At 32.0% G+C, this 26,603-nt stretch overlaps 1 protein-coding gene across 2 annotated transcripts; it reads left to right on the top strand.

The window, feature by feature from the left end:
• The first annotated feature begins 1,699 nt into the window (after positions 1-1,699).
• On the top strand, positions 1,700-23,763 carry LOC134724916 (annexin A7-like). 2 transcript variants are annotated; one of them, XM_063588273.1, is made up of 16 exons: positions 1,700-1,852; positions 5,378-5,393; positions 6,076-6,304; positions 6,617-6,696; positions 7,073-7,168; positions 7,603-7,653; positions 11,615-11,719; positions 15,327-15,579; positions 16,959-17,053; positions 18,284-18,397; positions 19,042-19,132; positions 19,744-19,844; positions 20,180-20,431; positions 20,921-20,996; positions 21,780-21,892; positions 23,167-23,763. In XM_063588273.1, exons 2-16 carry the CDS (start codon positions 5,379-5,381, stop codon positions 23,290-23,292), a joined length of 1,797 nt encoding a protein of 598 aa, XP_063444343.1. In that variant the 5' UTR covers positions 1,700-1,852; position 5,378; the 3' UTR covers positions 23,293-23,763. The 2 variants fall into 2 exon arrangements, with proteins under 2 accessions (XP_063444343.1, XP_063444344.1); XM_063588274.1 differs by lacking the exon at positions 1,700-1,852 and adding an exon at positions 2,996-3,058.
• The last annotated feature ends 2,840 nt before the right edge of the window (positions 23,764-26,603 follow it).

Here is a 26,603-nt window from a genome sequence, read left to right as displayed (position 1 = left end):
AATCAGAAATCACAAATGTAAAATCATTCAAAGGAGAAAACTAAAAGCCCAATTAATGTACAAAATAAAGTGAACAAGGAGACAAGTTTGTAAAGAGACCAAATGACACAGCATAGGTCACCATACAGCCCTCAACAATAAGCAAAGCTCATACCACATAGTCGGCTATAACATAATCAGAAATCACAAATGTAAAATCATTCAAAGGAGAAAACTAAAACCCCAATTAATGTACAAAATAAAGTGAACGAACACAGTAACAAACGACAACCACTGACTCACAGGCTCCTGACTTTGGACAGGCACATATATACAGAATTGGCAGGTTTAAACATGTACAAAGCACTCAATCTTCCCTAAAAGTGAAACAGTAGTTACAAAAAGAAACGAAACCGACCAACTAACATTAAGACAATAGACTCAACGCATGCAACTAAAAATATTTGAAATTATTAGAAGTTTGTTCAAAGCTAGCTGCAAGTGGTACTGAAATAAATATTGTTCCCCCTGACTGAAGCGTCTGCTGTACGTTATATCCTTACATATACATTCATATACAATAAAAGACTTTCAAAAGTCGTAGTGCAAAGGTTTTGACCATCTATTTTTTGTATAAGAAATAATAGTTAGGCTAGAATATTTTCTTCTAGTACCATCAGGGAAAAATGATTTTGAGAACTTTCTGAGATCTTTGCTTTATACAAAAATAATCACTTCAGTTACTTGAAAAAATATGGATTAACTAAGATGACCTCAGTTTTTGATCAGTCATTTTCACAGGCACTTGTCCCAGGCACTTGTCTCAGTTTCATGTCATCGAACATAACAAAATTTATATTTTATTGATCTTCTGTAGAATATCTTCAGAAGAGGTCCAAATTCATTTTTTTTATTCTTCACCAAAAGAAATTCTGGAGATGTACAGAAGAGACCAACGCAGTTTGAACTCGACTATGCCCAAGTAGTTATTACATAATGTTTTTTAGATAAACTTTACATTTGTTAAAATATATCTCAACCAAAACCAGTTTTGAAACCCAAACCAAAACCAATCAAAACCAGTTTTAAACTAAAACCTAAAACTAAAACCAGTTTTTCTGTAACAAATTCGCCTTTGAAAGATTATATCATAGTGAACATCTGTACTAAGTTTCAAGTTGTTCAGACAGCAACGTCATCAAAAAATACCTTGACCAAAAACTTTACTGTGACCTGAAGCAGGACATACGGACGGACGAACGAACGAACAGACGCACAGACCAGAAAACATAATGACCTTCTATTATCGTAGATGGGGCATACAAAATAGAATATACGTCTTGGTCTTAAACGGAAAGTTACAGAACCAAATAAATGTCAAAACTGAGGAGAGAAGTCCACTGAATAGAGACAGGTGCATGCCTCAGTATTAGAAAAACATTTGAGTTTAACAATCTTAGCCCAACTTAATTGTGATAGAATTTTTCAATTAAAATCCTTTCTTTTGGGCCCCAACTTAAAGTTATTACTTCCCCAAATACACTCTTTAGTGCATTATTTAAAATTTCTTTTTAACACAATAAGACTGGCTATTTAAAGAAATCAATACGTCATATAGATCTAGAGACATTCTTGTTGCGGCGTGACGCAACATAAACATAAGTAAATTGACGCAATACAGAACTGGGTTTATTTCGAAATGGTATATGAGACTAGTTTGTGCTCGACTAGGTCATTTAATCTTTTATTGTAATGACATGTCTATATCCGTCTAAGAACAGGGTCAATTGTACTAAAGTTATTTAAATTAGCTGCATTTATTGTTGTGTTAAAATTCGTTCAGAGAAGTTTGGCAGCCTTGCACAGCAAACATGTAAGCAGATTTTTGTCTTTTATCCGTTTTTTAAATTGTTATTTGGATAAAAAGTTGTCTCTTGGGCAATCACACCACATCTTCCAATATCTATTTTGTAAATAAATTTGAAAATAGGCCCCTTCCAATTTGTAGATTATGCAGCTGAGTGCATTTGTCTTGTTACAATGTATTATTAGTCTTGTTACAATGTATCATTAGTCTCTATGTATGCATTGCCGGTTCAATATCAATTGAATACGTACAGAATGTTTATTCTCTCATTCAAAATATTTTGTTTGCAGGAATGTCTTTTAAAAATATGTTTTATTTTCCGTTGGTCGAAAACCTTTACAAGGCATAAATATAATTTAACATGCAACCTAATTTTTGTTTGTGTTCTTTTTTAATTGTTTATGAACATTAATAATGTGTTTACTGTTGATATTTATAGCCTTTGTCTTCTTCGCTGTGAATACCACTGTCACTCTAAGATAATTATAATCAATTAAACTTGTTGTCAGTTTATTGTCTTAATTTTGTATGCCATAACCATTTAATGTAAATGTGCCAAGCTGTGCGAATAAAATATTGTCTATTGTCTATATAATTATTAAAATAGATATTTAAAATATATGGGGCGGATCCAGCCATTTAAAAAAGGGGGTTCCCAACCAAGGACAAAGGGGGTTCCAGCTATATGTCCCCATTCAAATGCATTGGCCAAACAAAAAGGGGGGTTCCGTTTTGGATCCGCCAATGAATATATATATAATACACAATAGCAAAATATGCAAAACCCATTTAAAAAATCGACATAAATCTTCAAACATAAATATCCTATTATAATTTTGCAATAAAAATTTACATTCAAATACATCAAATTTTTTGTCCAGTATTTCAAAACCAGGCTTTGCTTTTGGTGCTTTCTTTCATCAATTTTGCACAAGAAAGATGCTGCCACTGAAGACATGAACTAGACATATCAATTTTTTCCAAAGTTTGCGCCAAAGCATAGACATCAACTTTGTATATTTATATAAACGATACTTGTAAATATACTAAATAAATATGTCATTGATTATCGAAACAATCCGATTTCGAGGTAACGACTCTTTTTTTAGAATGTTTTAATTTAAGCGCATAATAGATTAAGACTTCAACCGTCACTTCCTGTGTTTACTGGTTTCCAAGAACACTCGCACCTGTAGACCGGCCAAATCCTATGTAAGCTGATATTCAATATTTATCGTCATGAATAACATTCTCACATAACTTTTTTTTTTTTAAATAATTGCATCAGTTTATTCGTATTTCTGTTTAAGCGATGCTAGCTTCTGTCAGTCCAAAAAGGCCTTTATAGACTGCTTAGTCCAATATTTATAATTTATTAATCATGAGTCTGGTATTTTTAAAGGCTACTGTCTTTTTCTGGGACGCCTTCCTACGGAGTCAGATGTCATAATTATTTGGACTAGGGAATTCTTTTGGCTAAAACAGCTGCATTTTTATAGATCTCAAATTACTCAAAATTGTCCAAATTATTACATGTAGAGTGGAGTGCTCATTTTCGTTACATCTTTTCATGTTTTCTAACAGTTCATGTTCAGGTTTTAATGTTTTTGAAGTATACTGATATTTCTATATGAAGATAACTTCAAAAGCAAAATATTCTTAAGCTTGAAAACGTGTTTGTTTGAGTATAAATCATCTGAAAAGTTAGATTAAAGGGTGTTTCAAATTTACTGATTTTTTGTCAATGGGGGACACATATTCGTCGTTTTTACACACCTATTTAAAACCAAATAACCACAACTTTAAACAACATTGATCAAATCAATTTCATTATAGATGAATAGCAGACATTTCAAAGTTGTTTTAAGAACTGAAATTTAGGGCATTCAGTCTAAGAATTACTCAGAAATACTTCTTTGAATTCTTGTTTTTTCCTCAGGAAATTGGCTGAAAATCGTTGTCCATTTTCAGTCTTTTTCAGTAGGTGCCGCAGTTTTGTCTTAGTTTTAAAAAAATTATCATTATTTTATATATAATTTCATTTACCGGTATATGTCTTCCATTCCAGCCATGCATCCTTTGAAGTTTTTACACCATTTAAATCATAAAACAGCGAAATTGTGTCCCTGATGAATATGGACTCATTATACTCTTGAAAGGCTAATTTAGTTTTTTACTTTGACATCGTCCTGCACTTTCATAACGATAAAGCCATTGTTTTACAAAAATAAAATCATGAAAATACATGTAGCCTTTCAAATCTCAAGACGTCTTCAGCATGTTCAGTGATTTTAAATATTATTACTGGACTTCTCAAAAATTATCCTGGATCTGTGAATTTTTGTGCTACATGTATTAAGAATAGATTATGATGTCACATTTTCATTGAAAAAACATGCATAGTATGAATTCATTTGACATATATACTGCAGAGATCTCCATGACAATTGGAAATTTGGTTAAAAAATAAATTCTAATCCAGTTACAGACATTTGAAAGAGAAAAGTTTAAAAAAGTCGAATACATGCTTTTATGATGACGTACACAATCAGCATCCCCCTTATTTAACGAGTAAGAAATAAGGGACAACATCAAAAGTTTAATGTACTAAGATAGAAAACTTAATTCATATAGTTTTTCGCTAATTTAATTATATGAAGAAAAACAAATCATGTGTAATGTTTATCTGTTAATATCTCTTATTTTTTTAAATAAAATTGGATTAGATTGGCCCAATCTGTATTTAACTGCCCGTTAAAAGTCCTTGTCAAAATAAAAAAAGAAGTTTTTCAACAATTTATACTATAATAATAAAATGAAATTATATCGTGTTTTACAAGAAAATATCAGAAAAAAATATGTAACAAAAAATGTGGATTGGAATTTCACAATCTATACACATTTTCATAGAGGATCTAAATCTTTACCAACCCCCATCAGGAACTGAACGACATGCACCCTGTTTTCATTTACCATTAATGTATATTGTTGACTACATGTACATGATGTATGGAAGTATAAATAATGCCCAGGTTTATGTCCTGTGTTGACTGAGAGACGTAAAAATAAAAGGCTGCTGTTCGTTTATTCATAAAACATAAAAGGATTATATTTTAGACTCGGTTAATCAATTGTAAAAGGACCTTCAAGAGCCTCAAACTTAAGTCATACAAATGTCATTCATTCCAAAGCAAATTTAAACCCTGAATGAATTTTCCCACGGTTATCCAGAAAGGTCACCTGAGTTTTAAGGTAACAGAAGTCAGAGGGAATCCTCCCAAATTTCTCCGAGAATTTAGGGAGGGATGTCCGATTTTCCTGGTGTGACACCAGGAAAAAACTTGGTGTTTGGAGTTTAATGGGATGGCTTTCGCGAAATTTGTACTGTATTTAAAATTGATGTCAATAAACAAAACCTTGCAGCAAATTTGATGCCACGATGTCTGAGTTAGATATTATATCTTAGCTAAAGATAAAGTTTTTGACTTATAATAATCATGATAATAAACATACTTTATTTATTCTTTTCAGAATGGCATTTTATCAGGTAAGTTATATTTAAAGAAATTAATTGTAGACTGAAAAAATTTGTGCAAATTATTAGTCATGTTAAAATGGTGTGAATGGTAATTTAACAAGTTAATATCTAAATGTCCAAAATGAAAGGTTTTCCAAATATATCAAGAAAAATAAAAAAGGCAGAGAAATTAGTTAGATTCAACTAAATTACGGCACCACATGAACTTGGTGATTTACTTTAATAAAAGATTTACACAATAAGGATCCAGTAGCAGGCACAAGTACTCCACAGCAATATACATGTACATGTAGGATACAGTAAACAGCATTTCTGGGTCTTATAGTTATAGTACATTTACATAGTAATAGTCATGATACAACATGTACAATATAGTGTAATATTGCAGAAGATGATTAATTGAATGTGAATGTTTATGAAAAGCTGTCCTTCAAACCAAAGTGTCTCTCTGACTGTAGATCTTTTTTTAAGTGTGTACCAATTTCTGTGGATAAAGTAAAGTTTGCATTTTGTGGATATATGATTTTGTAGTTTTGCCAAATTCGTTGCATTTTATGAGTCTTCAGAAAATTTGTATAACATTTAAATTCATGTTTCATCTGTACCCACAAAATCCACAAAAAAGGGTATCCAACACATACATTTTATTAAGGAACCACAGATAGCAGTAATAATTCATTGTGTATTTTAGAGTAATTACCCAGGAGGAGGTGGTGGTTTTGGTTTTGGTGGGGGTGGCTTCGGAGGAGGACCCCCACCACCACCAGGAGGAGGATATGGTCAACCAGCCTACCCCGGAGGAGGATATGGTGGGGGGTATGGAAATGCCTATAATGTCAACGCTTCCCCGTATGGTGGATATGGAGGAGGGTACCAAACTGGATCTGCACCACCCCCTGGAGGACAACATGGTTATCAAAGTAAGAATGCAAAGACCGCAGCGTCCAAATTTTGAAAAGATATATCAGAACCAAGGAGCATTTCAGTGAAAAATTAGACAATCTCATATCCTTATGATAATAGTTATGCTTTATCATGTTTATCACAATCTGTATCTTTTGGATACATTTTCATTTTTTTCAAAATGGCTGACATGAATTCGAAGTAATTAAGTTTAATTTTAATAAAGTAGACACTGAACATGCTGAAATGAGTTGCAATCAGAATCCATTTGAATCCTTTTCTGCTCAAAGCTAAAAAATACTCATTTAAATGCTTATGTATTTTTACAGGTGGTTATACCAATAGCAATGGATATGGTAATTTCACAGCTGCATCAAACTGCCAGTCAATGTATGCTGGTCATCAACAGGTAAAATATTTGTTACTTGGAACCAGGGAAGCATTCTGGGTAATATTTTCACAAGCATAGTCAAAATGCAATTTCAAAAAATATCATTGAAATTCAAAGGCTAATTTCACTTGAAGGCAAATTCTGTCACTTCGCCTCTCTTGGGCATCAAAAGCAACTATCTTGTGGACCTGAATTTCAAACAGTCATGTGACTGGTTATTAACATTTTTTTCAGCTTTAATGTAAAGGCAAATTTAAAATTTGATGTGAAGAAAAATAATACAAATTTGATTAAATTTACTAAGAAATTAAGTAAAATGGTTAGTTTTGCATGCCTTATAAGGCCAATTGTATATCAAAACAAAATACTGATGGAGTTTTTTTTCATTAAATAGGTAGCTCCGCCTCCAGCTCCTCCCAGTGTTTACCAAAATGGGATTGACTCACAAATGGCAACTATGCACCAACAGATGCAGCAGATGATGAGACAAGTAAGTTTTATTGTTAATTAGGAAAATTTTGGTGATTTTATTTTTTTTATATTTTTTGAAGAATGGGCTAACTAGGGATAAATTACTGTTGCAATATCTGTATATGCTGTTAATTGCTGCAAAAAAATGATGTGATAAAAATTTTAAATAAGGATTTTTATTTTTGCAAGACCTATACCATTGCAAATTCATACCTTATCTTATATAACTATTTTATTTATTTGATTCCAGACTTGTCCAGAAAAATTAGATTTTTGAATTTTGGTCATCTGTATTTTATTTTGACGTGTTAGAATAAGGAATGTCATCTATTCTTTAATATTTTAGATCTCTGACAAAAAATGCTGTCTTAAAGTGGGAAATATTATTCAATTATAATGTTTAACTGAAAATGTAAAAACCAATTATTAGATCAATATATTTTCCCATTTTAGCAAGTAGAAATGCAGTATGGTGTCCCAAAGAAGGGAAGGAAAGGAAAAAAGGTGAGTATATTGAAACCCGGCATTGCTAAGAGAAATCTTTAAAGGGAAGAGAAGAAAAAAAGTGCTTATCTTCATTACAGTGACTAGACTGTTAGTGTTCCACCAATTGCAACTCATTTAAAATTTTGATCAAATTGCAAATTGTTTTATAAAATCAAATTGTTCAACTGGTCAGAAATTCGACCCAACTGCTGTAGAAAACCACAGCCAAGTCACGAAAGTGCAATGTGATAAAATAAATCATACTTACAATCCTATAAGACTTTAACTCCACTTTAATGATGTTGTGACAAAATTTGTTTATCAGTTTGTATAGTTATATTATAGTCATTTCCATGCTGAAGGGGAACTGTTTATTTTGAATTGCTATTAAATTGTCCAAACTAAGCTTTCATGTAGTTTTTCTTTCTTAAAGTATTCTATTTTTATAAGAATCAGACATTATGTGAATTAAAACATTTCATATTCAGTAAAATATGTGTAAAATTGCAATATATGTTTGTAGGATGTTTCCATTGGGGAGATAATAACTTTTCTTTCAAAAAAGTCTTTATTCAAAAGAATGATATTTTAGGTTATCTCCCCATGAAAACTTATCAATAGCATATTGTTATTTCACACATATTTTACTGAATTTATGATGTTTTATTTAAAATGATATCTGGTTCTTATGAATATAGAATACTTTTAGAAAGAAAAACTATATAAAAACTTAGTTTGGACAATTTTATAGCAATTCAAAATAAACAGTTCCCCTTCAGCATGGAAATGACTATAATATAACCATACAAACTGGTAAACTAATTTTGTCACAATATCATTAAAGTGGAGTTAAAGTCTTATAGGATTGTAAGTATATTTTATTTTATCACCTTACACTTTCACATTTTGACTGAACAATTTGTTCAATATTCTGACTAGTTGAACAATTTAGTTTAATAAAACAAATTGCAATTTGGTTAAAATTTTGAATTAGTTGCAATTGGTGGAGAGCAACGCTAACAGTCAAGTCACTGTAACATAAATCAAATCATCAAAGATACAAGGAGTATATAATAATTTGTACATCAGACACGCATCTATGAAAATGACTCATCACTGACACCCAAATGAAATAGGTTAAGAAGGCCAAATAACATATGAAGTGAATTTTGGATATTAACAAAAATAAAATGCAGTGCCTCATACAAATGAAATAAAAATGAAAAGTGTATATTAATTAGTTCCTGTAAATAACAATTTTGCCTGTATCAAGTAAGCAATTGTAAATGGGAAGAAAATGAAATAAACGTGCAAATCTCAACGAATTGAATTAAGATAAAATTGAGAATGGAAATGGGGAATGTGTCAAAGAGACAACAACCCAACCAAATAGAAAAACAACAGCAGAAGGTCACCAACAGGTCTTCAATGAAGCGAGAAATTCCCGTACCCGGAGGCGTCCTTCAGCTGGACCCTAAACAAATATATACTAGTTCAGTGATAATGAACGCCATACTAATTTCCAAATTGTACACAAGAAACTAAAATTAAAATAATACAAGACTAACAAAGGCCAGAGGCTCCTGACTTGGGACAGGCGCAAAAATGCGGCGGGGTTAAACATGTTTGTGAGATCTCAACCCTCCCCCTATACCTCTAACCAATGTAGAAAAGTAAACGCATAACAATACGCACATTAAAATTCATATCAAGAGAAGTCCGAGTCTGATGTCTGAAAATGTAACCAAAGAAAATAAACAAAATGACAATAATACATAAATAACAACAAACTACTAGCAGTTAACTGACATGCCATCTCCAGACTTCAATTAAACTGACTAAAAGATTATGATTTTATCATATGAACATCAGGCACAATCCTTCCCGTTAGGGGTTTAGTATCTCATAATCAACAAAAATTACTTTGAATTTTATATCTTTATCATCTGGCTACTAGAGAAAAAATCATTTGGAATTCTTTTAAAATAAAAACCAATAAGAGTGGGAAAATAACTATGTTCATGTTAATATTCAATTTTCATGCGATACAAAAATGTTTAGCATAATATGTCAAAACTTTGGTTCTGGCTTTATCATCTGGGTAAACTTTGTAAAGTATGGACATGATATCTTATTACTGTCATTATCCCATCACCTTTGAGGTATTTAAATACCTATTGCCTGACCAGAATAAAAAATTGTCAACACAATTTGTCCATTTAAATTGTACAATAGGTATTGTGAGAGCTCATCAACAGGTGGTCATTTAACTACCCAGTAAAAAAATCTTCACTATTTCTAAAAGGTAAAATTTATATGACCGATAGCTAGCTTGCTTTCCTCATGCATCATGACCAATGTCCTGAATAGACTATTCTATTTAGATATGGGACATTTTAAGCAATTTCTTTTTGTGTCTCTAAATAGTCAAGATGGAAATTTCAATCAGTGGATTTAGTTTATAAAAAAGGAGATATATGTTTGCTTCATGGTGTTTTTAATGTGGGATGTATTTTAAGTTTTTGATTCCTGAATGGAATTAAAGTGTTTGTGAAATGGACTTTTTTGGATATAAGCCCATCTATTTGTGAATAATTCTACAAGATGAATTATGTGTGGCGTAGTGTTTTCTAATGGGATATATTTTCTATATATAGTCTATTCAGGACATTGGTCATGATGCATGAGGAAAGCAAGCTAGCTATCGGTCATATAAATTTTACCTTTTAGAAATAGTGAAGATTTTTTTACTGGGTAGTTAAATGACCACCTGTTGATGAGCTCTCACAATACCTATAGTACAATTTAAATGGACAAGTTGTGTTGACAATTTTGTATTCTGGTCAGGCAATAGGTATTTAAATACCTCAAAGGTGATGGGATAATGACAGTAAGATTCCTGAAATGGAATAGTAGTGATGCTGAGTTTCATTTAATATTCAGGATCTACTTCAATTGGAATAACTGTTAAAAATTTATTTTCAATACATCAAAAAAAGTACAAATGGCTTAGTGAATAGAAATTTCAATGCTTTATTCTTCATTATGAAAGTGGGATATACCAGCAATGATTTATTTGTGATTGTAAGCAAAATGAATAAATTTACAATAAATATCTTTATTAAAAAGAACAAATATTGTATTTAAGAATTGAATGCTTCTTTTTGTAAATTTATTGGGTGGTAAAAGCGTTGACCGAAGTACATTTTGTATGAAGCGCGGAAGCGCTTCATTCTAAAAATGTACGCACGGTCAACGCTTTTACAACCCTATAAAGTTTCAAAAAGAAGTATTCAATACTTATAATTACATTTTTTTAGCTAAAATCGTGAAAACACGATTTTTATCCATTTTTATTTAAATCACCTGTGCACTTTTTTGTGGGACCTCGTGTCATCATGCATGATAAATGTTATTGTCTGATGCAATTGTTTACGGAATAACATGTTAGCCAATCAGAATAGCGTATTATAATGAAACTTACATCTAATGTAATTATTTAATGTAAAATGTCCCATACCTAAATAGAATAGTTCATTCAGGACATTAAACATGAGGAAAGCAAGCTAGCTACATGTATCATTCATTTAAATTAGCTCTGTCAAAAACAAACCAGGTAAATAAATCTACAGGTAGTTAAATGACCACCTGTTGATTATAGCTCTCACAATACCTATTGTACAATTTAAATGGACAAATTGTATTGACAATTTTTTAAACTGGTCAGGCAATAGGTAATTCACTACCACAAAGCTTATTGGATAGGCACAGTAAAGTATTATTATTAGCTTATAAATATCCTTGACAAATTTAAAAGAAAAATAAAACAAGGTAAAGGTAAAAATACAAGGACGTGTTAATCTGGAAATAAATAGAATGAAAATTTCATTTAAGTTAGTAAGAGCAGTAAGAGGTTATGGGAAGAAAAAAAGATGATATTGTCTGCATTATACAGTTATATAATAACTTTATTTAAAAGGGAAGAAGGAGGAGGAGGAAAAGGAGGGACGATGATGATGAGGAAGAGGAAGAGGAGGAGGAGGAAGATGATGAAGAAGAAGAGGATGAAGAAGAAGGAAATAGTGTAAGTCAAATCTGAATTATATTAATATGTGAGGCCATGATTTTTTAATTTGTTGGTTTATGGATCTGCCAACCTGATTTTGCCGATTACCAGAATAAAAATAAAATGAACTTTCCATGCTTTTTTTGATTTCCGCCGACCCTTACAAATGCATTATCCCTAAAAAATAATTAAAATATTCTTTTTTTTATGAAATGAAATGCAGTAATCACTAACAGAATTGATAACATTTCTGTAGTGAAAAATAAACTTCCAGCTTACATTTCTAAAAATAGACAAATCAATTATGACTGACCTTGAAATGTCGTTTGCGCAAAAAGTTTTGCGAAACGAAACCTGTGTTTAAAACCAATTACACAATAAGTTCGTTTCCCGTATTTGTCATCATTCTGTAAGATGTATCATCTGATAGAAATAGACTTGTCCAAATGTGGACAGGTGGATCATGTTCAGAAAGACATCAAGTTAAAGTACTGAATATTGAATAATCATTTGGAATTTTCTTGTTTCATAGATAATAAAAATATATCCATTTGGATAAAAAACGGGAATGAATGACAACAGATTAACCCAATATTCTCATTTTTTCAGTGGACGAGTCTATTAGGTTTTTGACACGTGTGTTGAAACTTATTTTCGTACGACGTTTTTACTAAAATCTAAGAAATGATGTTAAAATAGCATAACAAACATATTGTTAGAAAGATGAAATATATATTTATTTGGATATTTTTCCGTCTTGAAGGATATTTTATTTCTTTTTTCCCCGACTGACCGACCCGACTTTTTCATCTGTAAAATCTGTAAACCAACAAATTAAAAAAAACGTGGCCTGAGATTCTTCTTCAGCATCAGTTGTGCACATATTTGATTTGGTCCTGGGAAGTTAGAAAAACTGAGTTAACTACAAATCAGATTAAGATAATTCTAGAACAATATATGTTTGTATTTGACTATAAGCAAGGATCTTGATGTTACACACCCTGATTTTTTTTTTACTTGCAGTAACTAAAGTTTTATTTAAGTTTTATTTAGACACAATATTTAATTATTTATTGATTGGTTTCCAGGGAAGATCAGTAAGTATAGCATGTATTGTACAATATAGAACTTCAGCTAGCAGATTATTCTTCTCATATGTTTCCCTCATATTGGAAGACACAAAATAGTTATGAATATCCACATAAGGCAACAACAAGAATATGAATATCCAAATATTAGGCAACAACAAAATTTTGTGTATCGGGTTTCTATATCTGATGTTTTTAATTATATTAGGATTTATTCACTGTAAACAATTCCAAATACCAGTTGTTGTAGTCATGACCGCTAACTTATTATATCAAATTATTTAAAATAAGATAAGTCATGTAAGTGTAGGGACAATATTTCTGGGCACTTTAAGCCTCCTCTCTCAATTTAAAAAAAAATCCAGACCTAATGATCCAATAACTCTTTCATGGCTTTATTAAACCCTATTTAGACAAGGAACTACTTTTTGCAACTTTTCCTTAAGTGTAAGAAGATGTGTGACTACTTCTTTTCATTAAGTGTAAGAAGATGTGTGACTACTTCTTTTCCTTAAGTGTAGGAAGATGTGTGACTACTTCTTAGTGTACTGTGGATTCATTTATTTTCGTGGACAACAATTTTCCTGGTTTGAGTTAGATTTCCTGGCTTTTCCAAAGTCTGCATACAAGCCTATTGAAGTTTTGTACCTCGTTGAACATTTAAATTTGTGGTTCACATTTAACCACGAAATCCCTGAAAATTGGTATCCCACAAATATTAATGAATCCACAGTATATATGTTTACTTTACCATAAAATTCATAAAAAGGAAAGTTTAAGAATATTAATCTTCTAGCTGAATGCATGTATTTATATATATAGCTGCTCAAATTTAGCTCATAGTTAAGATCAGAGCTTACAGTCAATAAACATTAGAGTACAATCATCATACTCGATAACTCAGACTCAGAAATCAACCATTGGAAATTCTAGATTGTCTGTTTTTAGCACAAATAATGTACTGAATAATGTTTTATGAATGAAATGCTCTGTGCCAGTATCTTGGATTAGTTACTAATACCTGCATGGAAAAAATTCACCCTAAAAAAAAATCAGGATTTTTTTTTCATGTTTATGCCCCATTTATTGGCATTATTTTTTCTGGTCAATTGTTTGTTCGTCCATTTGTCTGTCCGTTCGTTTGTCTGTCCCACTTAAGGTCAAAGTTTTTGGTCAAGGTAGTTTTGATTATGTTGAAGTCCAATCAACTTGAAACTTTAATAGTACACATGTTTCCTATGATATGATCTTTCTAATTTAAATGCCAAATTAAAGATTTTATCCCATTTTCACGGTCCACTGAACATAGAAAATGATAGTGCGGATGGGGCATCCGTGTTCTTAAGACACATTTTTGTTTATTTTTTTTTTCAAAATTGATTTAGAACATTGAGGATTTTCCAGATAATTTGAAAAAACTCAGTTGATTTTAATATTTATGCCATTACATATAAATGATATTTATTGCTTTTATGATCAAATAGTATTATCTTTCATAATCAATGTCCTGTGAGTGAATGAAGGAAATACTTACTTACTTACTGCCCATTACGCCCATTGGCGTGTGGGGCAGCATTCTTCGTTGCTGTTAAGTTTTTTATTTGTTAGGGTCCTTAACCCCAAGCAAAACCTTCTACGTGAAGGGTCGGGTTATTCTGTAGGGGTTTTCCATCCCTTAGACGACTGCATGAGCTTAAGAGTTCCATCTACCCGGATTTTCTTTCTGGATTTACTTCCATAGTCTTCGACTTCGAATGAAGGAAATGAACAACTTGAAATTGACACTAAAGCTTACAAACAGCACAGCTTTTTTTAAGGTTACATTTTCTACTAAAAGGTTTACCATTAATATTGTATTTTAATCTTTAGTTATTCCTATTACTAAGCATCGCTTTTATTAATGAAATATTTAAAGATTTCTCTTTTCTGTATTATTTTCTGTCAACTTTTAATATAGAATAAATATGATGGTGTTTGTTTTTAAGTTTTATGCCAGGCACGTAGCTAAAACCAGGGTATTTATAACTTTCTTGAGTTTGTTGAATGTTAAGTTTCATTGTTATACACAACAGTTCTTGATTTTGTTATAAAGTTTAAATGTTGAGTATTATGCATTTTTGGTAATTAAAAATTCATGAATTTTATTGTTTATTTACTGGCTCTGTATATATTCATCAATGTAAACTGTCAAATCTAAATTTTATTAAAGTAAACTATTATAGGTCAAAGTACGGCCTTCAACACGAAACCTTGCCTGACCCTGAACAGCTAATGAATAAAAGTTACATATTCATGTAGTAAAATTAATAAGGAATTGAATGATGTTAGATTTAATTCCTTAAAAATGGATCTTTCACAATTTCAAGATATTAAACTTGCTGCCTCAAATATCTAGAATCAACACCATTTGTATATTTTCTTTGATTTACAAACAGAATACAGCCATTTTTCTGCATTAAAGATAAAAGATATATAATGAGCATAAATTTTTGATTTTTTTTTTCAACTGTTAATAAACACAGTCTTTTATGTTATAGGGACCCACTGAAGAGGAGATTAAGGAGAGAGTTAAGGCTATCTATATAGCTGAGTTATTGAGACGTATTGATAGATCTGGTACCTTAGACGTCACAAGTGGAACAGTCGTAGGATATCCATTCTATACAGAAGATGATCCAGTGTTACAATTTAACACAGAAAAAAACGGATATGAATTCAATAAAGATGAACCACTAAAATGGGACCCAGAGCTTGATTGTGAATATTTGAGAGATGCCCTCAAAGGATGGGGTACGATTTTTTTATTTTCAAGTAGTAAATTTGAATCCTTCTGGAACAGGGGAAGGATATGTGTCTGAACTGTCCAAGAAGCTAAACTACTGTTCCACTAGCCTGTTAATCTAAGGGTGTGGTTCTCTCCAGGCATTCTGGTTTCCAAATAGCCAATTGTACTGATAGTGGCATTCAAACACCAAAAATCAATCCTCAATCCTGGGACTAGTTAGGGTTGTTAATTTGTCTTGCATTTTATCAAAGACTTAAAGGGGATTTAATCCTATATATTAAATAGAAGTGTATACATTTTAATTACTACTAAATATTAATAAAACTGTTACTTACAATTGTAAACTATATTTCCCCAATCAGCTGCCATCTATTTTAAGCTCACCTGGCCCGAAGGGCCAAGTGAGCTTTTCTCATCACTTAGCGTCCGTCGTCTGTCGTCCGTCGTCGTTAACTTTTACAAAAATCTTCTCCTCTGAAACTACTGTGCCAAATAAAATCAAACTTGGCCACAATCATCATTGGGGTATCTAGTTTGAAAATTGTGTCTGGTGACCCTGCCAACCAACCAAGATGGCCGTCATGGCTATAAATAGAACATAGGGGTAAAACGCAGTTTTTGGTTTATAACTCAAAAACCGTTTATCAGGTCAAGATTTATCTGCCCTGAAATTTTCAGATGGATTGGACAACTGGTTGTTAGGTTGCTGCCCCTGAATTGGTAATTTTAAGGAAATTTTGCTGTTTTTGGTTATTATCTTGAATATTATTATAGATAGAGATAAACTGTAAACAGCAAAAATGTTCAGCAAAGTAAGATTTACAAATAAGTCAACAGGACCAAAATGGTCAGTTGACCCCTTTAGGAGTTATTGCCCTTTATAGTCAATTTTTAACAATTTTCATAAAATTAGTAAATTTTTACTAACATTTTCCACTGAAACTACTGGGCCAATCATTATAGATAGGGATAATTGTACACAGCAAGAATGTTCAGTAAAGTAAGATCTTCAAACACATCACCATCACCAAAACACAATTTTGTCACGAATCCATCTGTGTCCTTTGTTGAATATTCACATAGACCAAGGTGAGCGACACAGGCTCCCATTTATGGGCATTATGTTTTCTGGTCTGTTTGTGTGTCCGTTCATCTGTGTTTGATGAAGTTGAAGTCCAATCAACTTGAAACTTAGTACACATTGTTCCATATGATATGATCTCTCTAATTTAAATGCCAAATTAGAGTTTTGACCAAAATTTCATGGTCCACTATACATAGAAAGTGCGATTGAGGCATTTGTTTACTATGGACACATTCTTGTGTTTTGCTGTGAAGCTGTTGGCAGGCAAAACATTGAATTTGAAATATTAATATTTAACAGGTACAAATGAAGACGCTATCATCCATGTTATTGCAACCAGATGTAATGTTCAGAGACAAGAACTGAAGAAAAATTTCAAAACAGCTTATGGAAGGGTAAGATAAGCAAAAGATACCAGAAGGACATTCAAACACAAAAGTTAAAAATAAACTAGCTGACAATGGCTAAAAAGAAAAAGACAAACAAACAAACAATAGTACACAAAACACAATATAGAAAACTAAATACTAAGCAACAGGAACCCCATCACAAACTGGGGGTGATCTCAGTTGCTCCAGAAGGGTAAGCAGATCCTGCTCCACATGTGGCACTATTGAAATTTAAGTACTGAGTTGGATTGACATATATTTCAAAAAGTTTCATTTCTACAAAACTTTGATAAGATTAGATGTGTACCACAGCTAGAGTATCTTTACTCTGTTATACATTTGTGAAAACAATCAAAAAGTAAAATAGCAAAAATACTTAATTCCTAGAAAAATTCAAAACCAAAAGTCCTTTATCAAATGTCAAAATCAAAAGCTCATTCACATCAATGAATGGCAAAACAACTGCCATATATTCCTGACTTTGTACAGGCATTTCCTTATGTAGTAAAATGTGGATTAAACCTGTTTTATAGCTAGCTAAACCTCTCACTTGTATGACATTTATATATTAACATGATTAAAAATAATGTGTGAGAAAAATAAACAGACACAATAGGTAAAATTTTCAAAATTGCGTTACAGCAGTCAACATTGTGTTATAGACTTTCTAAGATATGCTGACAACATCATCATGATCAATGAATAAAGCACTTTCTATAAATTCTGTGATGTTGAAGTGTATTTTTATGCCACACCTACAATAGTAGAGCATTGTGTTTTCTGGTCTGTGCATCTGTTCGTCCGTCCGTCTGTTCGTCCTGCTTAAGGTTAAAGTTTTTGGTCAAGGTAGTTTATGATGAAGTTGAAGTCCAATCAACTTGAAACTTAGTACACATGTTCCCTATGATTTCATCTTTCTAATTTTAATTCCAAATTAAAGTTTTGACCCCAATTTCATGGTTCACTGAACGTGGAAAATGATAGTGTGAGTGGGGCATCCGTGTACTATGGACACATTCTTGTTGGATTTAATTTATCAGGAACCTTCAAACCCAAACTTTTTTAACCCAGGGATGTATAATTTTTTTTAAAATTATATGAAAAAAGAGTCAATATCTACTTTGCCAGATCGGGGTGAAATATTAGTTTCTTAATAATTCCACACATACATTCCCTTTTATGACATGAACCAGATTTTTTGAAAGCAGTTTTTCATATTTTTTATATTTTTTGTAGGATTTGATTAAAGATTTGAAAGGAGATTTATCATTTAACTTTGAGACAGCAGTGTTAGCCTTGTTTGTCCCACCTGCAGAGTACGATGCTTGGGCAATTAAGGAAGCTATTTATGTAAGTGGCAGCTTTCTGTATGGTTTCTGATAGGAGTCAAAGTCAATATTACACATGATTTTTACATACATTGGTGACTGATCGATAAATACATAGGTTTCATTGTATAGATGTATCAGGGCTTTTTAAGATATATTTATTTGGTTCAGTATGATGAAATGAAGATTAGCTTGTATTACCTGCAGGCAATAAACCATGAAGTACTTAGAATGGAAGAAGCATATTTTCAATGACACATACACATTTGATATTTGAAATTCAATTGCAATTTTGGCTTTTTATAGTGCAAAGTTGTCATTCAAAGAATATGAAGATAATGAATAGAACAATAAAAAAAAAAATAGACCACCCCAAAACAAAAATGACATAATGTCAACTAAAATTAAATGGCCATAACTTGGCAATGATCTCAGGTGCTACAGATTGGTAAGCAGTTTGTGTTCCTCTGTTATTAGAGACAACATTGACATGTTACACATGGTCCTTTTATTTGTTAAAAGCTAAATTTAAGCAGCTTAAAACTGACAATGATCTCAAGTGCGATAGAAGAATAAGCAGATTATGTTCCTGTTACTAGTGACACCCACTATGATGTGCATGTGTATTTTCTGTCAATACATACATTATTGTGTATATTTTGATAGGGACCAGGTACAGATGAAAGAGCTCTGATGGAAATACTTTTGACCAGAACTAACCCACAGATAAAGGCAATCAGAGATTGTTATAATGATGGTAGGATACTGTTAATATGTTATAAATTGAAAATAACAAACTTGGTTAACTTCAAATCTCGATCAGCACTTGCAAGCAGTGACCAAGCTTAGAATAATGATTAAGAGTGGAGATGAAATTACATGTTGAAAAAATTAATGTTAAGTATAGTGATTTGGTCCAGTTAGAAAAAGGTCAACGATTAGTATGTCTGAAGCTGCCAAAACGAATTTTTAGTTTGAACTGGTAGACCTTTCTATAATTTTGATATTATTTGTCCCAAAAGTAGTACACTTCACTGTAAAAAAAACTTTTTTCAGATAGAGTAATTTCAATTTTCTCAATTTGAGTTTATTGTCTAAAAGGAATGCACTACAAAATAACTGTCTTCTCTGGCCATATGCCAAATAAGGGATTTTACTCGTTTGAAAATATTTTATATCATATGTCTTTTAAAAATTGAAATATTTCATATCCAAAAACCATAGAGAGTAATTCATTAGTATCAAATCCAGTGCTGTTCCTAGAAAAAAATCTATGAGATCATTAAAGGCTTTACCATCAGAGTTTTACTTATATTTCATAAATATTTTTTATGGTAATGTACTTATATGCTGTGTTTGTTTTTATAGTTGCCAGTCCAAACTCAAAGAAAGCTAAAGGTCTGATTGATAAAGATATTGAAAATGACTGCAGTGGAGACTTCAAAAGACTTTTAGTGTCTGCTGCTCAGGTAAGAAAAAAAGTGTGGGGTCTGCTGTTGAAGTATGGAACACTTTTTTTGCAAGCTTTGGTTGCAATACTTCTAATTTTGCATTAAATCATTTGTTTATTTTTAGTCTCTGTACATCAGTTATTTAGTTAAGAAAATGCTTGAATGATTATCATTAGACAACACTGTGACATCAATAAAATTGAAAATTCTTTTTTCATAATTTGAATATATCTAGACAAGTTATTATAGAAATAAGATGTTTACATATCCAAAGGTAGGTGAAAAAAGAAGTATTCATGTAGGTCGTATACCACGATAAGAAGTATCTAATTTATTTATTAATTCCATTGTAGGGTAACAGATCTCACATTTCAGAAGAGAAACTAAGGGATGCAGTAGAAGAAATAATGTCTGATGGTACTCCAACAGGAATGTTTGAGGTCAACTTTGATAAGTTGTGTGACATCAAAAGAGCCAAAGCTGATGCTAAAAACCTCTTCAAAGCAGGAGAAGACAGATGGGGTACTGACGAGGAAACTTTTGTTCGGATCTTTGCCTGTAGAGATTATTACCAGCTTAGGGCTACATACAATGAATATGTGAAGGTATTTAATGTTTTACAGCCAATTGCATTCAGAGTGTGTAGGTAAAGGTAATATTTTTGGTTAGCTTGCATACTAGCTGAACTGTGAAGTCATTATTAGGTTAGGAAAAACTACCCTCCTTTGAGAGTAGACTAGTCAGACAGATAACCAATCTTTCTGTTTGTAGGACAAGACTACTTCAAAAGGAGGGTAGTATACCTTACCTAATAATGATTTGACGGTTCAGCTAACAAGTAAGCTAACCAAAGATACACATTTTCTGTTTCCTTTCTCAATTTCATTTATGTGTTGGGGCAGAAACCTTGATAGTTTTAATTTGTGTTCTATTTACATAAAATGTGCATGTTTTCAACGCCAGCTCATATTTTCAAGTAGATGTTTTCTTTTTGGTATGAAAATATGAAGTTTTGATTGTCACAAAAAAATCCACAGTATTAAACTACTTAAATTTACCCATAGTTTAATTGTATCATTACCATTTTGTTTCAGATTACTCAGAGAGATATTGAAAATTCTGTCAGCCGTGAAACATCTGGGGACTTTGAAAGAGGACTTCTATCTATTGGTATGATATAGTATTACATTATTTAAGTATGAATATAAGAAGCATTATTTTTCAGGCTATGTGAAAATTTGTCAATTTAGGTTTAAATCCGTAAATCCACAATAGAAAAAGAATCATTGACAGGTCATCGTAGGACAGTCATTTAACAAATCTGAAACCTAAAAATTGAATAACAAAAATACCAGACTCCAGAAAATTCAAAACAAGAAGTCTGTAATCAATTGCCAAAATCCAAAGCTCAAACAAATCAAACTAATGGAAAACGACTGTCATATTCATGACTTGCTACAGGTATTTTCTTATGACCAAAAAATGGTGGATTAAACCTGGTTTTATAGCTAGCTAAACCTCTAACTTATATGACAGTTGCATAGATAATTTTAACCTTATAATGACCCCTGACTAGTGAAAAATGAATTAATTCAAAAGTCATGTCTATATGCCTTGCTTCAATAAATACCAAGGAACAGAAAAGAATAATGGAAAACCTAAACCAACCACTATTGGATTACAAGTGCTGGCTTTTGACAAGCACATAAAGAATGTGCTGGGGTTAAATCCTCCGCCTAAATTTGAAAAGGGCAATTACTGCACAATTTAGAACAAACTCAAAATCAGTATTAAAAGGCTGCACTCATTAGATCTGCACTTATCACAAAAAAGACAAAACAGACGCTTTGGAAGAAAACATGGCTAGAAGTAGTTCTGATGCAGCGAGTCAAATTAAGACTGGTTTTACTGTTTGTGTTGAAATTCTTATTCATCTTTTGTTTCTAATTTCAGTGAAAAATATTAAGTGTCGTCCAAGGTTCTTTGCAGATGAATTAACATCTTCAATGAAAGGTCTAGGAACCAAGGACAACCGTCTGATCAGAATTATTACATCCAGAAGTGAGGTAAGTACAGGGGTAAAAGTTGCTAATATTTCTTCTATGGAACCAATAGTACTAATGGTAGATACAATGATCTTTGGGCAGTAGAATTAAATACTGCAGCCAAAGATTTCCACATTTCAGCCATAATCATGGTCGTTTTGATCATAATAAAGGAATGGAAAGCATATAGATAAAATGCTGAAATGACAATTCCTTTTGCAAATTTAGAAAACAAATCAAAATGGCCGAAGACTGTTTTTGGACAATGCATTTAAAAAATTATCTTATGAAATGTGTCTTATTTTAAAATATTATCACATGACCAAACCATAAAACTGTCAATTTAATAGAAAAGAATTACATACTGTAGATTGTAATTTTTTGTTGGTAACCAAATTTCATCGAGTTTGTGGATTTATAAGTATTTGAAGTACATAATGGTTATAGTCTTGTTTGAAGACTGGCACCACCACATCAAGTATCCATGTAAACTGATTTTTGTTTGCTCAATCCATGGAAATCAGTTCCCACAAAATTGAATAAATCTACAGTATAACAATAAACAATGACTAGTTCTTGGTTTTATCAGAGTTTATATGACCAAATTTAGTTATAATTCCCTTTGAGAGTGAATAAAGAGTTTCCAAATGGAGATAATATAGCTTTTTCATGCTCCTGCTATCACCAGAGGGTGTTTTAAGCAATATGAACACAATGCTTATTACCACAAAGCACAGACACAGTTCTGATTTGGGCTGCATTACTTTTACTGTTCTAGAGTTATGCCCTTTACAAACAGAAAACACTGCTGAATATTTGTTTCTGTTCTTTAACTTAAATTTGCCTCAATCAAATTAAATGTTATGAAAACTATGTGTAGCACAAATTATTACATAACTCAGGTTAAGTTAGAATTTGGTTGTCATCACTTACCATTATTGACATTACATGCATGTAGGGGCATCATCTGTGTCCCAAGGACAAATTTTTGATTTATTTCTGTCATTCTCAGGAATAGTATCCTTACTTTCCACAAACATGATCAACAGTAATATAAATGCATTGCTAGAAATACAGTCTACACATTTGGTTACATTTGTCTAGTGCCAAGAGTTTTTTAGACAGCTGTTTATATAAATAAGTTTGCAATAGATAATAAATTACAATGTCACTTTTGCTGAAATAGCTTGTTCTTATCATTTTGTACAAAATAATTTTTTTTAAAAAGTAATTTTCATATTTAACAATGTAATTTAATCCTATTATTATCCTTTATATAAACTATATCTTTTCAGATTGATATGGTTCAGATCAAAAAGCATTTCTTGGAAAATAACAAACAGACTTTATGGAAATGGTTGCAGGATGATTGCTCTGGAGACTACAGAAAATTACTGCAGGCTGTTGTTGGCAAAGATTAATACTAAATGTTAGCTAAAAGACATATTCTGTTGTGTTCTTAACTATTTTCTTGACACTTATTCAACACTGTATCTGCTCTGTTGCATATTAGAATTTTTATTTATTGACTTTTATTTCCTGGTAAACAATTTTTTAAACCAATATATAATTTTTAGTAGTGAATTTTGAAAAAGAGCATTCGTTGAATCTAAGATCTAACCGATTTTGCTTGGCCTAAATACAGCATTCCAATTTTTTTTATTGGATGTAGGGTACTTGAATTTATATTGCAGATATGCATATGTGCAAGTATCTGCATCTTTTTTGTCAAGAGCATACACATTTAGTGTATTCATGTTGTACAATGATTTCTGTGCAATAAGATAGAAAAGGTTATTTTTTCTGTCATATTTGCTTTAAAATTGTTGTTTGCTATCCTGTCCATGTTGCTATTGTTAAATATTCCCTCCATGCATCTGTGATAAGAAAAAGAAATAATAACTAGAATTGCCATTGCAAGCAATAGCGGATGTCACCCTTCCCCCATTGCCACTAAGCGGTAGCCATTTCAAAATAATAAAACAGTGAATACAGATCTATGAATTGCGATATATCTTTTTGTAAATTTTGAGTTCATTTAAGTCTCATCTGTACATGCCAGTTAACAATAATACTAAATTTCATTAAGTTTTGAGTATTTTGAAAATATTTGACATTTCTGCAGTTTCCATGGCAACGGTAGCCATTTTGGAAATTCCAACTTCAAAAATCTCATGCAGACCTAACAGTCAACAATCCTATTAGGTTTGATCAATTTTGGAGCATTTTGAAATTTTAGAAATTTTTGACATTTTGGTTGGTTTCTATGGTAACAAAGACTTTTCCAAAATTTTAGTGGCAGATACCACATTGGTTCATGGGAGGGAATATACCATCAGAGTTTCAATGGATTTGACCTACCATTTTAAGAGAGTAAATGCCACTTTTTAAGGTTTTTGAAGCATTTTTACCATTTTTGCATTGTTTCCATGGTAACGGTAGACATTTTTGAAATTCCAACGCCAAATTTCACCTCTTCCCATGTTGCTCATCATTACTGTGAAGTTTCATAAAATTTGGAGCATTTTGATATTTTGGAAATTTTTGGTGTGGTTTCCATGGCAACATAGTAGTTCCAATGAGTGCCAAAAATCATCCAAAAGAAGTATATAGTGGGCACCTACAATGTATCAAAATATAATGATTCTAAGTATAAGCATCTCCAAATAATTAACCAAAACCAAAAAGTGGAATTTTTCACATTTGTTCCGTTTCCATGGTAACGGCAGCCATTTTTAATGGTCTTCAGACCCACTGCAACCCGAAATTTTTTGTTCCTCATTATAGTTCACTATCATCAAGAGTCAGGTTTCATTGTCTCCAAAAAAGCTGCCGGACAAAAATCATTGGAAGAATAAGAATAATAACTAGAATTGCCATTGCAAGCAATAGCGGATGTCACCCTTCCCCTATTGCCACTAAGCGGCATCCTTTTGAAAACAATTTAACAGTGAATGCAGATCAACGCATTACAATATATCTTTCTGTAACTGTTCAGTTCATTTTGAGCAATGTCAAAAGTTTCACATTTCTTCTGTTTCCATGGCAACAGCAGCCATTTTGAAAATTCCAAAGTCAAAAGTCTCATCTATACATGCCAGTCAACAATAATATTAAGTTTCATTAAGTTTGGAGCATTTTGAAAATATTTGACATTTTTGCAGTTTCCATGGCAACGGTGGCCATTTTGAAAATTCCAACTCCAAAAGTCTCATCCAGACTTGCCAGTCACCAATCATATTAAGTTTCATCAATTTTGAAGCATTTTGAAATTTTTGAAATTTTTGATCCTGTATCCATGGTAACATAGTAGTTCCAATGATTGTCAAAATCATACAAAACCTGTATATAGTAGACAACTATATTGTGTAAAAATTTTATTCTTTCATGTTCAAGCATACCAAAGTTATTTACCAAACCTGGAAGTTTTTGGAGCATTTTGACCTTTTTGCATTGTTTCCATGGAAACGGCAGACATTTTGAAAATTCCAACGCCAAATTCCACATCTACCAAAGTTGCTCATCGTTATGCTACAGTTTCCAAAAAATTGGAGCATTTTCATATTTTTGAAATTTTTGGAGTAGTTTCCATGGCAACATAGTGGTTCCAATGATTGCCAAAATCATCCAAAACCAGTGTATGGCTGGCACCTCCATTGTATTAAAATATGATGATTCTGAGTTCAAGCATCTCCAAATTATTCACAAAAACCAAAAACTGGAATTTTTCACAATTGTTCTGTTTCCATGGAAACGGCAGCCATTTTTTATGGTCTTAGACCCACCTGCAACCCGAAATTTTTAGTTCCACCCTATGGTGAACTATCATTAAGATTGGTTCTATTTTACTCCAAAAAAGCTGACGGACAAAAAAAGGTGGAAGAATAATAATAATAACTAGATTTGCCATTGCAAGCAATAGCGGATGGCACCCTTCCCCTATTGCCAGGTGAGCGGTAGCCATGGTAACGGTGGCCATTTTGGAAATTCCAAACTCAAAAGTCAAGTTAACATTAGCTGAGCAACATTTGTTATAAGTTTCAATAAATTTGAAGCATTTTGAAGTTTTTTGTATTTTTGCTGTTTCCATGGTAACGGCGGCCATTTTGAATATTCCAAAGTCAAACCCCCGCTGCAATTTTTTCCCTCCACAATCATATACCATTTAATGTCTCTAGAATAAATTAAACATTGATGTTCTAGAATGTTCTGTGAAAATTCAAAGTTTTGACCTTTTTGCATTGTTTCCATGGTAACAAGAGCGATTTTGGAAATTCCAACGCCAAATTCCACATCTTCCAATGTTGCTCATCGTTACTGTGAAGTTTCATTAAGTTTGGAACATTTTGAGATTTTTGAATTTTTTGGAGTTGTTTCCATGGCAACATAGTAGTTCCAATGAGTGCCAAAATCATACAACACCTGTATATAGTGGGCACCTACATTGTTTTAAAATATAATGATTCTGAGTTAAATAGTATTGAAATAGTTCACCAAAACAAAAAACTGGATTTTTTCACATTTGTTTCGTTTCCATGGTAACGGCAGCCATCTTGACGGTGCCATACCCAGTTCGCAAAACTTCGTATGCTGGGTAACATTATGGTATAGTTCCATCACCATTGGAGCATACAGTGCCAAGATATGGACTGGACAAAAAGCGTGGAAGAAAAATAAAAATAACTAGATTTGCGATTGCAAGCAATAGCGGATGGCACCCTTTCCCTATTGC

The sequence above is a fragment of the Mytilus trossulus genome, chromosome 7 (assembly GCF_036588685.1).
Source record: "Mytilus trossulus isolate FHL-02 chromosome 7, PNRI_Mtr1.1.1.hap1, whole genome shotgun sequence".
Classification (NCBI taxonomy): Eukaryota; Metazoa; Mollusca; class Bivalvia; order Mytilida; family Mytilidae; genus Mytilus; species Mytilus trossulus.
The sequence above is the reverse complement of the archived record's forward strand: the minus strand, read 5'-3'. Positions and strand labels throughout refer to the sequence as shown.